Below are 14,031 nucleotides of genomic sequence, written 5' to 3' on the forward strand. Positions count from 1 at the left end.
AAGTTATACCAACAAAAGTAATAGTGTAGACAAGCCCTTAAATTGGGGGGATGTATAGCTTAATAGTCTATTGATACAGTCATGTCAGTATGTTTAAAATTAGTTTTCCATTTTATTACCCATTTTTGTTATAGTAGGGTCCAAAATGTGCTAGGTGCTATGCAGACATTTAGGAAGGTACAGTACTTGCTGAGAAGAGTTTACGGTGTAAATCTTTGGTCCAAATTCACTGTCACCCTGCTGTTTGTTTAGTTCTTTACACCAGTGTAAAGAGGCTGTAAAATGTGCTCAAATATTGCACTGATGTGAATGACTACATAAGATGCAGGGTAGAAGGGAATCGGACTTTTTTAGCGTTTAGAGATCATTTATCATGGCAGTTGCAGTCTGCTGGGTTGCTTTCATTTTGTTGAGTTAAATGATCCATGGCAGGTGGCAGGTTGTTCAGTCCATGAGTGCCTGAGGTTAAGGAGCTTCAGGGTATAGTGTAAAACTTACATGTTATCTCAAACTTTCATAGGCCTTTGGTGGCCGGAGATTCCAGTCCTGAGACATTTGAGTAGAGAGGTTTGTATTTCTTTATCAGTATTGAATTGGATTTTGTTTGATGGAAAGTGCCAGTGTACATAGTGGAAATGTGAATTTTCAAATCAATAACATTAGCTGCAAATGCATTTTCCGTTAGCTTTGTAAAGCATGTGAACTACTTGTAAAATAGTTTCCTTCCTTTTCTTTGCAGGAACAAAACACGGATATCACAAGTTGTGTTCTTCAGAATATAGCTCCAGGGGATTACATCATTGAGGTAATATTTGAGAGGAGCTAATTTAATGCAGCTAAAGAAGTAAGATAAATAAATTAATTGCAAATGAAATACTGTGGGCCACATTCTGCTGTAATTTACAGCCTTGTATACCCTCATTGAATTCAGTGGGGCAAATTAACATTTTTAGGTCAGATCATACTTGGGCCTTGCATGGCAAAAAGAGCAAAAAAGCTTCCCTGTCTTGCACCTCTCTCATGCAGAAGCCAGGCACAGTTGCAATCTCTCTGCTTTCCCGAGCACTGCTCACTGCTGCATCCCTTGCTGTGCACCAAATCAAAATCCTATTCAGAATTATGGAGCTTGGACCCATCTTAATTATATTGTAACTGTTTCTTATTTCTTTAGGTTTAAATATTAACAATACAGTAGAACCTCAGAGTTATGAACTGACCAGTCAACCACACACCTCATTTGGAACCAGAAGTACTCTATCAGGCAGCAGCAGAGACACCCCCCCCCACACACACACACAAAACACCCCCAAATACAGTACAGTATTGTGTTAAATGTAAACTACTAAATACAAAAAGGGAACGCAGCATTTTTCTTCTGCATAGTAGAATTTCAAAGCTGTATTAAGTTAATGTTCAATTGTAAACTTTTGAAAGAACAACCATAACGTTTTGTTCTGACTTACGAACGTTGCAGAGTTCCGAACAACCTCCATTAGCGAGGTGTTCTTAATTCTGAGATTCTTCTGTAAAGAAAACTATACAAAGACTCTAGGTGGCTTGACATAACAAATTACCCAGGCAGCATTAAAAAAACAAATGTTCAAACAAGGAAAAATAGTGCAACTCAGCCAGCGCAGCTCACTCAGGCAGGCAGCTTAAAAAAAAGCTCCTTCTTACCGCACCATGCCATCATTCCACTAACAAACCCTCAGTCCTCTGCCAAATCCTGTCAGACAGATGGCTTTTGCAGCATGCCTGGAAAGTCCCTAAATTCTGACTACTTTAGACCAGGGAAGGGAGTGGGTTGCAGAGTCCTGGGCTGCTCACAGGGAATGCCTTGTCCTGCCAGTTTCTCCCTGTTTTTTATAACAAGAGGGATCCAGCTCAAGCATCTGTGCTGACCACAACTCGGCCGTATGTCAGGGGATCTGATGTGGTTGGCTTCTCAAGCAGGCAGGTCCCAGGCCTTTTAGGACTTTAGAGATCATAACCAACATCTTAAACTCTACCCGGGGACCAGTAGGCAGCCAACGCAGATTCTGGAATACCTTGTGCAATATGCTCCCAGCGAGATCCCCTATTCAATAAGCAAGCTGCTGCATTCTGCACCAACTCAGTGTTCAAATGGCTTTAAGGTGTAGTCCCATGTAGAGCACCTTTTAATATTCTAATCTTGAGATAATAAAGGCATGCATAAGAGTAGAAAGTTCTGCATCCAAAAGAAAAAGTTGCAACCTCCTGCTCAGATGCAAATGGCAAAAAGCTGACTGAGTTACTCCTGTAATATAATCATCCAACAACATAAAATAATGGGGACTTTGGACCCATTGAGTAAAAGTCTATTAGGTGCTTTTATTTGAGTAGGGGAAGAAAAGGCAAAAAATGTTCATGAAAATTTTCATTGAAAATGTTTTTGTATTTTTGCTGATTGTGAAAAAATTTCACCATCTCCTTTTTTTTATTAATAGAGAGTATTCAAAGAGTATGGAGCCTATTCATGAGACTTTTACCTCCTACATCCCACTTCCATTCCTCCTCCCTCCCTCTTACCCCCATTTTCCTTTCTCTTGGACATTAATTGGGTTGGATTGTTTCCTTTTTTTAATAGGCAGGTTTTGTTTGAGGATAGTATTCCAGTTTTACCTCAATATGATTTGTATTCTACTCATCCCTGACCCTATCTAGAAATCACTAATTCTAGGTACTTCTCATCAGTCATTTGTAATGGTAGCTTCCCTCAGTTCTGGTCCTTGGGGTAATTGCAGTGTTTTTCACATTGCAAAAATCATTTTTCTGTATCTCTTCCAGTATTTAAAATGAGAATTTTCTTTTTTAAAGCTGGTTGATGACACTAACACAACAAGGAAAACAATGCACTATGCACTAAAACCAGGTAAGAATTTTCTTTTTAAAGTCAACCTGTACTCATTTATAGTGATAATTTGTGTTGAAGATCATTTGCCAGAATAATAATGATAGGACTAATAGGGTTTGACCACACTTTTAAATGCAGTCTCGTGATCTTTTTGACAAAAAATAATATTGCTTTTGTACATCTGTGATTTTTACTTCCATTTTGTGCTTGTAAAGAATTGCAAAAGCAAATTGTGCAAGATAAAATTAAGTATAAATATGATTTTGACTGTTAGTAGTTTTACATCAAAATATTGTAGAACGAGGAATCCTTACCAGAATCTAATTTTTGCTATATACACTAATGTAAAAAATCAGTTTAAAAATTGACGAGACTGTATCTTAGTCACATGCAAGTAGTAGCCTGCAAGCGGAGTGTGGAAATAATGTAATGCAAATATGTAAGCAGCCTAATGTAGCACTAATGTAATCACACACTAAATAAAGTTATACAGTGGTTACCTTGCAATCAATTATCAAAAAGATCCCATGATGGGATGAAAACTGTGAGTGACAACTTGTTCCTTAAGCACTGTGGAATTTTCAACCATTAGGGTAGACTTATCTGTGCAGGAGACAGAGCTTTCTCTAGGGCCAATTTGAGGCCAAATTCCCCCAGGCACCAAGGACCATCAGAAACCTTACCAACTTCATTCCAAGTGCAAGGCGCATTTCTTCAACCTGCCTTCTCTAACACAAACACAGAGCAGAACATTTAAAAAATAAACAGACCCCAACCAAAACAAAACTGCACTACACACACAATTCTTTCCTTGGGGAGAGAATGAGACGGAACAAACCACATGCAATAGGTGTTAGTCACCTCACTTAATGCATTATTGGAAGGCACTCAGATCATAGCTTTATATTTTATATATTTGAGAATTATTTGATGATTGTGTGCTTCAGTGGTTGTCAGTACCAAATATGAAGATGAGATTAGATAATGATACCATAACTTACTTGCACAGTGCTAATTCTGCTTTATTTTTTAAAGTACATTCCCCGTGGGCTGGACCAATAAGGGCCATTGCCATTACCGTTCCCTTAGTTGTCATCTCAGCATTTGCAACGCTTTTCACGGTGATGTGCCGTAAAAAACAACAAGGTATGGTGTTTGTTTGGCATGTCGTTGTATTTGAAGGAGAGTTTGCTTGTCAGAGCAAATCTGAAAGGAAAATAGATTTATTCAAAACTCAAATTCCTTTATCATAAGAGCTTTCCTTTTCACGCTCCCCACCCCCGACCTCACCCCCAAACCTCTGCATCTGCTGGAACTTGCAGCAAAGTCTTAAAATCCAGTGTTGTTAATTTGTTAGCCTGGAAAATATTGTGTCATATGTCTTGTATTATGACTTCACTGCAAAATCCAGCAGAAGGACAAGTTGGGTTGTATGAAGAGAAAACTTATTTGGCTTGTTTTTTGTTTGTTTGTTTTGAATGTCTATTAGTGAAAGTAGTGGAGGGGAGATAAGACTATGCAGAGAGTGAAGAGATCCAGAAGATGATATATTTTAGACTATTTCCTCTTTCAATACAGAATTATTTAACTGATGAATCATAGTGGAAGGAAAGCAAAACCCTGAAGTGTGCATGTAAGCAGGTGTAATTCGCAGTCTGCCATGGAACAGAATCTGTACCCACTAGATTTAATCCAAACTTACTCCCCCCTTCCTGGTTGGCTTTATTCAGAATTCAGATAACAGCAAAACCCCTTAAATCTCAGCCTAATCCTTCTCCTTACATTTGACTGTTCATAAGGTTTCCCTGCAGACACTTCCTAGCTTAGATTCCAGCAACCTCTGCTCACTTTTGCCTCCCTTATATCTAGGGTGGAGCTTGCAAGCCATACCTGCCACACTGATTTATCAGGAATTAGTCAATACTATGGTTCCAGAGAGTGATTGGGATTCCCTCGTATAGAAGATGGGGTTTCAGCCCCTAAGCCTCAGATCTGTGATATCTCTCTGGATCTTGGGGATGAAGGATACTGCAGATGACAGAAGTTATCTGGGCTGAGTCCTTTTCTCTTCTGGCCCTTTATAACATATTAGCATGACTCGAGCAAAAAACTCAAATGAACGCTAAAGAATATGGGCATGCCACTGAGAGATATTGCATGCGTTTCTGAAGGGTACCAGGCTTCCTGGAGTTTCATTCTCTTCCCCTACAAGTATCACTGTTTTAAAAGGAACCATTGCATTGCTAAGCAGGAAACTCTCACAGGGAAGCATGTTTGAGGTTTCTGATTTCTGAACCAAGAGGTGAGGCGCCTATAACAGTACTATGGTAATTTCATAGGGTGGGTGGTGGTGAAACTGCCTTACTTTTTTATTCACAGAGCATATCTTTCTAGACAGGTCTTTGCACAATCAGTAACATCTTTCACCTCACAGGCTGATAAAATGGAAGAGGAAGAAAGGAGGGAAAGAGGAATGTCTTGGGATGAAGAGCCTTTTACTAGATACTTGAATAATGAGTCTGTCAAGGTTTAAAGAAAATTTTTGATCTTGGATAGAGTGAAGATTTTTGCATTTTTTTTCCCCTTCCAATTTAGAAAATATATATTCCCATTTAGATGAGGAGAGCTCGGAATCTTCTACATATGCTGCATCACTCCATGTGGAAAGGCTCCGTCCCCGACCAAAAGTGTTCATCTGCTATTCCAGTAAAGATTGCCAGAAACACATAAATGTCATTCAGTGCTTCGCTTATTTCCTTCAGGACTTCTGTGGCTGTGAGGTAAGATCACCACTTCTTCTTTTAATGTTTGGAATTGCCTTATTCAAAATATTACCCCCAAAACTCATGATAGCCTAGCCCTTGAAAATATTTCACTTAGACAGAGATATTCTAATCTCTCTTTGGTAAACAGAGTAACTTCCATTAGTGTTAGTGGAAACTGCCTACATTAATTTTACCTGTTGTGACAGGGTCGGGCCAGATGGCTACAGGAGAGTAATAGAAGGCAGATATATTAGCCCCAGGTTAAGTAGGTCCCTTTTCCCTGGGTAAGGTAACAGGGAAGGTTCCAGAGCAATCAGGAACCTTCTGGAGACAATTAAGACAGACAGGCTGATTAGAACACCTGCAGCCAATCAAGAAGCTGCTAGAATCAATTGAGGCAGGCTAATCAGGGCACCTGGGTTTAAGAAGGAGCTCACTTCAGTTTGTGGTACGTGTGTGAGGAGCGGGGAGCAAGAGGCACTAGGAGCTGAGAGTGAGAACGCATACTGTTGGAGGACTGAGGAGTACAAGCATTATCAGACACCAGGAGGAAGGTCTTATAATGAGAATAAAGAAGGTGTTGGGAGGAGGCCATGGGGAAGTGGCCCAGGGAGTTGTAGCTGTCGCACAGCTGTTCCAGGAGGCACTCTAGACAGCTGCATTCCACAGGGCTCTGCGCTGGAAACCGGAGTAGAGGGCAGGCCCGGGTTCCCCCCAAACCTCCCAATTGCTGGTCAGACACAGGAGGAGTCGACCTGGACTGTGGGGTCAGAAAAATGGCCAAACTGAGGGCTGCCGTGAAGCTCCAAGGTGAGCAAATCCGCCAATAAGCACAAGACCCACCAAGGTAGAGGAGGAACTTTGTCACAACTGGTGTCAGGAGTGGGATTTGGTGTACACAACGCAGTGGAAGAAGGAGGGTGTTTGGGGGGAAAAAAAAAAGGGAGGGAGAGGGTCTATTTTTATTTTTTTTCACCACAATGGAGGAGGTAGTGCGGGCACTGATACAAGCCACAGCTCCCCAGCAGGAGGCTACCCGTGTCCAGTCAGCCACCCAACAGAAGGCAGTGTGGCTGCAGCAAGAGACTAATCGCCTGCTGATGGACCAGCCTGGTTAAGACCGGACTATGTTGCGAGAACTGGTAAACCAGGTAAAGGCCCTTACAGAGCTGAACCGCGGCCATGATGGGACGCAGATCATGTGGGCCAGCAATTGGCTGCAGAAAATGACGTGGGAGGATGATGTAGAGGCATACCGCCTGGCCTTTGAGAGGACAGCCCTGTGGGAGGCTTGTCCCCAAGAACAGTGGTCTGGTATCCTTGCACCATTCCTGTGTGGGGAGGCCCAGAAGGCCTACTATGATTTGCCTGAAGAGGCTGCGGCAGACTACCCCCAGCTGAAAGCAGAGATCCTGGCCAGATCTGGGGTAACGACCACAGTGCGGGCCCAGCGATATCATGAGTGGAGGTACCAGGAAAACAAAACCCTCACGGTCCCAATTATATGACCTCATCCATCTCGCACGAAAGTGGCTACGAACTGAGTCCCAGAGTTCGGAGGAAATACTAGAGGTTATGGTCATCGACCGGTACATGAGAGGACTACCGCCAGACCTTCGTGCCTGGGTAAGCCAGAATGAACCCTCCATCTACAGTGAGGTTGTTGCACTGGTAGAAAGGTGAAGGACAGCGAGGGAGCTGACCCGACCAGTTAAGGAAGAAGCACCCCACGTTAAACTAGCAGCACCAAGCCCAAAAGCTCGGGTGACTGGGCCACCAGGAGAGCCCAGGTGGAAAAAGAGAGGGGCTGAAGGCCCACCAGGAGCCACAAAGAGTCGGAGCACTGAGCGGGAAGAGGATCGTGATGTTAGACTGCCCAAACCAAGAGACCGGGGAGTGCCTAGGGCTCCATACAGATGTTACGCCTGCGAGGAGTGGCGACACATAGCTGTACAGCGTCCCAATGCTGAGGAGCCTATGCAGTGTAACCTGGAGAATTGGGCAGACCCATGCTCCCTAATTCACCTTGTGGGGTCTCACTAACCCCACATATGTACACCTGACCAGTGAAGCTAAATGGGGTAGAGACCACGGCACTGGTTGATTCGGGGAGTGCTATCACGCTTGTCTCGGGAAAGCTCGTGAAGCGTAGTCAGCTGCTGTGGGCTAAGTATACGGGGATAACATGCGTCCATGGGACAGTTGGTTATTACCCCACCATCCCAGTAAAAATTGAGATTCAGGGGAACACTACTGAGGTAGCAGCAGGGGTAGTCCCTAAACTCCCATACCCGGTGCTCATAGGGAGGGACTTCCCAGGGTTTGGAGACTTACTCCCAGTAGGGGAATTGGAGAAAGGGGGAAGCCCTGAAGTTAGTGAGGCATCCACAGTAGACTGTCAATCCCCAATCTTCTCTGAAATATCCCTAGATTTGTTCTCCACTCCCAGACAGGGTAGAAAGACAAAAAGGGAAAGAAGGGCACCTAAGGCCTTGGGAACCTGAATACTGGCCCAAAGCCAGAGGGTTGCTCTCGTAGGTAGGCGGATCCGAGCAGCTGAAAAGGAGGCCACCCAGGAGGGAGAAGCACCTGAGTCTGACCCACACCCTAATGCCCCTGAACCAGTAGAGGCAACAGAGACTGGCCCCCTAGATCTGGGGCAGATTAGCCCCAGGAGAGGAAATTTTGGACGGGACCAGGCTGAAGACCCAAGGTACGACAACATTAGGAAGGAGGTGACCAAAATAGATGGGGTCCCCATGGAAGGGAAAACCCAGGGACCAGGACCCTACTTCGTAATGAAGAAGAATCTTTTATAGCAGGTTGCACCAGTAAAGGGGCAGAAGGTACAGCAAATCCTAGTACCTCAAAAACACCAGAATGTTGTATTAAGTCTGGCCCATATTCATCTTTTTGGGGGGAATTTGGGGGTAAAGAAGACCCTGGCACGGGTCCTGCGATGATTCTTCTGGCCCGGAGTACATGAAGAAGTGCGGAGGTACTGTGCGTCCTGCCCAGAGAGTCAGCTGCACAGTCCCTGTCCCCCCTTGAGGGCACCTTTAGTACCCCTTCTCATCATAGATGTCCCCTTCTAGCGAATAGCCACGGACCTAGTGGGACCCCTGGAGAAGACAGCCTGGGGCCACCAATATATATTTGTCATTCTGGATTATGCTACTCACTACCCAGAAGCCATCCCCCTGCGGAACACGGCCTCTAAAACGATAGCTAAAGAGTTGGTGGGGATCTTTGTCCGAGCTGGGCTACCAAAGAAGATATAAACAGACCAAGGTACCCCATTTATGTCGAAGCTAATAAAGGACCTCTGTACGCTGCTCCATATACATACCCTGAGAACTTCAGTCTATCATCCGCAGACCGATGGGCTGGTAGAAAGGTTTAACTGAACCCTCAAGGCAATGATAAGGAAAGTGGTAAGTCGGGATGGGAAGGATTGGGACACCCTACTGCCCTACCTTATGTTTGCAATCTGGGAGGTACCTCAGGCCTCAACTGGGTTTTCCCCTTTGAATTATTATACGGACGCCACCCCCGTGGCATAGTAGATATCACAAAAGAAATCTGGGAAGAAGAACCCAATGAGGGGAGAAATATAATTGACCATGTGTTGCAGATGCGAGAACGGAGAGCCTGGGTCACCCCCATTGTACGGGAACATTTGGAAAAGGCGCAGGAGGCCCAGCGAACCCATTACAATCGCCAGGCAAAAGTCCGACAGTTCCAACCAGGGGATCGGGTGATGGTGTTGGTACCCACGGCAGAAATCAAGCTTTTGGCCCAACGGCAGGGGCCCTATGAGGTGGTTGAACCCGTGGGGGAAGTAACCTACAAGGTGCGGCAGCCAGGACGCCGGAAACAAGAACAAAGTTATCACATTAACCTCTTAAAGCCTTGGCACCAACGAGAGGCTTGTGTAGTGGCCCAAGAGACCTTGATCCAGGGAAATAATATGCAGGAGCAGATCAGGATATCCACTGATCTGACGCTAAACCAGAAGAAGGAGGTAACTGAGATGATCAACTGATACCAGGACGTGTTTTTAATCAAACCAGGTTGGACCACCGAAGCCTGTCACCACATTATCACAGACCCTGGGGCAAAGGTAACTTTAAGGCCCTATCAGATCTGTTTCAATATACTGTTCATCCTTTTGGTCTGCATGGGGCACCTGCCACTTTCCAGCGTCTTATGGACAAGCTCCTACGGCCCCATACCAGTTATGCAGCGGCACCTGGATGATGTGATTATTCACACCCCTGATAGGGAAACCCACTTAGAAAAGGTGGAAGTGGTTCTGGACATGCTAAGATGGGCAGGCCTCACAGCCAACCCAGCCAAGTGTGCTATAGGGCTAGCTGAGGCTAAATACCTTGGTTACATTGTAGGAAGGGGCATGGTCAAACCCTAACTTTAAACAAACTAGAGGCTATCCAAAATTGGCCCTGGCCAAATCGGAAAAAGCAAGTCCGGGCATTCCTGGGTGTGGTGGGGTACTACTGACGATTTATTCCCCATTTTGCTACCAGAGCGAGTCCCCCGACAGACCTGATAAAAGCCCGGGTTCCAGATATGGTGAAGTGGACAGATGCCGCAGAGAAAGCATTCATGGATCTATGGACAGCCCTCTGCACTAAACCCGTGCTTATAGCCCCAGACTTCAACAAAGAATTCATTTTACAAACAAATGCCTCTGAAGTAGGATTGGGAGCTGTCCTATTGCAGATGGTTGGAGATGAAGAACACCCAAACCTCTACCTCAGCAGGAAACTCCTCCCGAGAGAGCACAAGTATGCCGTGGTCGAAAGAGAGTGCCTTGCTGTGAAATGGGCCATGGAAACACTATGTTATTACCTTCTGGGACGATGGTTTACCGTTGTGATTGACCATGCACCCCTCCAGTGGATGCAGCAAAATAAAGAGAAGAATGCAAGGGTGACCAGATGGTTCCTGTCCCTACAACCTTTCCAACACTGGGCTGGAAGCCACCATGGCAATGCAGATGGCTTGTCACGAGTACACTGCCTGACGTCCCAAATTGCCCAACCCCATAGTGTTGAGCAGAGGTGGGGGGATATGTGACAGGGTCGGGCTAGATGGCTACAGGAGAGTAATATAAGACAGATATATTAGTCCACCAAGGTAGAGGAGGAACTTTGACACACTATGTGAAAATTTTCCATTTAGAGAAAAAAAGCAAACCAAATAATGCATAAGACACAATATTGTAGATAATTTAGAGAAAATTGTAGATAATTTAGAAAAAAAAGCAAACCAAATAATGCATAAGACACACTATTGTAGATAATTTGTCAGTCCTAATGCTCTCTTTCAGTCATCCTTAGCTCTTTATATATTAACTACCAGAAGCATATGCACACATTATGCTTGTCTAGTTATCACAATTTATATCTTCTGTAGATTACAGCTGCAAAGAAGCTTTATAATCTGTCTAATCTGTTTTAATATTTCTAAGGCATCTCTTATGCCTTGGTATTGAAGCAGTGATCCCATGCATGCATATTTGAATCAATCAGAAATCTTGTCCAGAAGAAGGATTTGTGCAACACACACATTATACATAATAAAACCTTGCTAATTTGGATTAACCCCTGAAATTCTTTATCATCCTCAATGGCTTATTCAGTAAATTTTTCATTCTTTTGATGCTATATGAAAACATCAAACTGCATTTTAATGGCATATAAAAATATGGCCTAGGCCTGTATTTTTTTTTTTTTACTGTCTGTCTTTGATTCAAAATGATATCAGAAAAATATCAAAATGACAATTTGATTGACTAGGTTCAAATTCTCTGACTGTTTTCTAAACCTGAGAGATAATGTAACGAATAGTTCACTTTTAAAAAGGCAAAACAATTATTAGTTTAGAGAAACCATTTATGTTTTCTTTTGTTAAACTTTAATCCAATCAAAGTCTAGTTAGTATAATGTATGAATTCAAATATTAGTATTTGGTCATATAGCAAGTGTGTCCCCTAGTGGCAGAATACATTATTTTAAATCATTGCTTGTTTTCATTTTTTGTGCTTCTATTGTTTTATTTTTATGTTAATAATTCATTCATACTTAAAACAGTCAGAATAAGATGTCGTATATTTAGCTTGTCTGAATTCCTTTTTTTTTCAGTTGTGATGATAGCACATCATCACCACAGCTATGTGGAATAGAGTTAAAGCCAAGTGCTTTTTGCATAACACCTCTGGGGTTATTCAATATTTGGTAAATAAAGGACAACTAGACCTAGATAAAGGTAGAATATGTAGCAGTGGTGTTTAATATAAAAAAACAAAGTTCAGAAGATGACAATGAAGGTGTCTGTATCTTTGGCCCATGGAATTGGATTATTGTCTAATAAAGCAAAGGGGAATGGCATTTATTGCTGTTTAAAATGTTAACCTAATTATGCTAAAATTAAAAAGCCTTGTTCATAAGTACAAATAGAAAAAGCACAATTCCTGGACTTTCACTGTCAACTCTCTTCTCCTCATCCTCCTTTCTCTCTCTCCCCCCCACCCCCACCCCCGACACACACACACACTTATCAAGGCAACATATATCCCAGCTGTAAAATGATACCGGACCCACCACATATCTTCAAAGTTCTTATGCATCCTGGGGATCATGATCTTGTGCAGTAGCTTCCTGTATATTATATATAATTTGTTTTGTACATTATTGCTAGCCTAATGGAATCATACGCGGAGATAACAGAATATGTATTTACAGCAGATTCAACATGTTAATCACACAAGTGTACAATAAATAAGAATTGCATATAGCACATAGAGTGGAGTGTTCAGAGTGGGTTCATTTCACTCTTTAACCAGGTAGATAAATGGTCTGTCACTTGGGGCCACTCTTCCAAAATTTTCCAGGTTTGTTTCTTCTTCACAAGCACCGACACTGCAGTGTTTTTACCCCCTGCTTTGGAAGCAGCTACCCAGCAAACACATAGTAGTTTGGCCTTGTACTGTTATTTGTATATTTGGTGCTTTATAAGTAGGGCCCTACCAAATTCAAGGTCCATCATGGTCAATTTAACGGCCATAGGATTTTAAAATTGGTAAATTTTACATTTTCAGATATTTAAATCTGAAATTTCAAGATGTTGCAACTATAGGAGTCCTGACCCAAAAGGGGAGTGGGAGGAGTCGCAACCCTTTTGTAGGGGGGTCATGGGATTGCCACCCTCACTTCTGTGCTGCCTTCAGAGCTGGATTCTGAAGGCAGCAATCGCAGAGCTTCCTGCAACCACAGGAGGTTCCCGGAGGTGGAGGTCGATCTGATTGCTTTCCTGCTGCTGAGAGTGCCCCAGCCAGGGTTCCTAGCTGCTAGTCCTGGCTTGCTCTTCCTCTGCATGGCTGCTCTTGGGTACTTCTCCCAACTGCAGAAAGCTCTGCATGCGCGCACACACACACACGCTCACTTCTTGCCCCCATCGCTCCGCATCTGCAGGAGTAGGGGTCGCTGTACAAGGTGCGCCCCCCTTCAAGATGCAATTATTAGCTTGTTTCAATAAAATAAAAAAGATCAGATGAACTTTACAGGATTTATTATTTGACACTTTACAGCAGCAAATAACACTCAGGGCTCAACTCTCTGATTGGTAGATATGGGCATCTGAGACAGTTTGGTAGGGTAGTGATCTCAATTGGTAGCCTCAAACTTGAGAACAAAAGCCTTATGTTAACAAAAACAAGTGGGGAAAAAAAAATATTCTGGTTTCAAATGTCATTAATTGAATGTCAGCATGGAGCATCCAGCAACTGCGTCTTTCTTCATTTCCTGTCTCTGTGCTGAAGACACTTGTCTGTGTTTAGAAACTGCTCTCTTTGTATCCATGGAGTTCGTTGGAATTGTCGAACAGCGCTGAGCTAGCCTTGCAAGATGGGGAATTCAGCCTTCCACTGAGTTCCAAAACTGCAGCACAGGCAAACTACAGTCCACTTCTTTTGCAATATTTTTGTAAGCAGGTATCTCCAGTCTATAGTTCTTATCAAAGCCAGGAATTGCATTAAACAAGGTTAAATCACCATCAACAGGAGCACTGTTGTTAGTTTCCTGTCTGTACATCTTTGGCCTTGTCAGAAATAAAACCAAACAGAACATAGTTGTCTTGCTCATCTGTGGACTCATCCTAAATAATTTCAAAAGACTCACATGAGTTAATTTGAGATTTCATCTCCTCCAAAATGTGTAGCATAAACCTTTGGAAGGTAGGCCTGTCGTAGCTTATTTGTACTTAGTAAGCAACCAGAATTTTGTACATTCCGTTGAATGAACTCGTGCAGTTTTGGGTGATCAGGTTTTTCCAGTTGTATATTAGCACTTACAAATGCATCCACAAGTT

The 14,031-nt window shown here is 43.2% G+C and overlaps 1 protein-coding gene across 2 annotated transcripts in view; it reads left to right on the plus strand.

Annotated features, from left to right (window-relative positions):
- The window catches only part of IL17RD (interleukin 17 receptor D), a 119,450-nt gene that overhangs the window by 95,781 nt on the left and 9,638 nt on the right, over window positions 1-14,031 (plus strand). The window contains exons 10-13 of one of the 2 annotated variants that reach the window (XM_038410994.2): window positions 740-805; window positions 2,839-2,893; window positions 3,911-4,021; window positions 5,471-5,655. In XM_038410994.2, the coding sequence (XP_038266922.1) occupies window positions 740-805; window positions 2,839-2,893; window positions 3,911-4,021; window positions 5,471-5,655 (417 nt within the window). The remainder of the gene's footprint in view (window positions 1-739; window positions 806-2,838; window positions 2,894-3,910; window positions 4,022-5,470; window positions 5,656-14,031) is intronic. The other variant, XM_043520006.1, reaches the window with a different exon arrangement.

Source organism: Dermochelys coriacea, chromosome 7, assembly GCF_009764565.3.
Source record: "Dermochelys coriacea isolate rDerCor1 chromosome 7, rDerCor1.pri.v4, whole genome shotgun sequence".
NCBI lineage: Eukaryota > Metazoa > Chordata > Testudines > Dermochelyidae > Dermochelys > Dermochelys coriacea.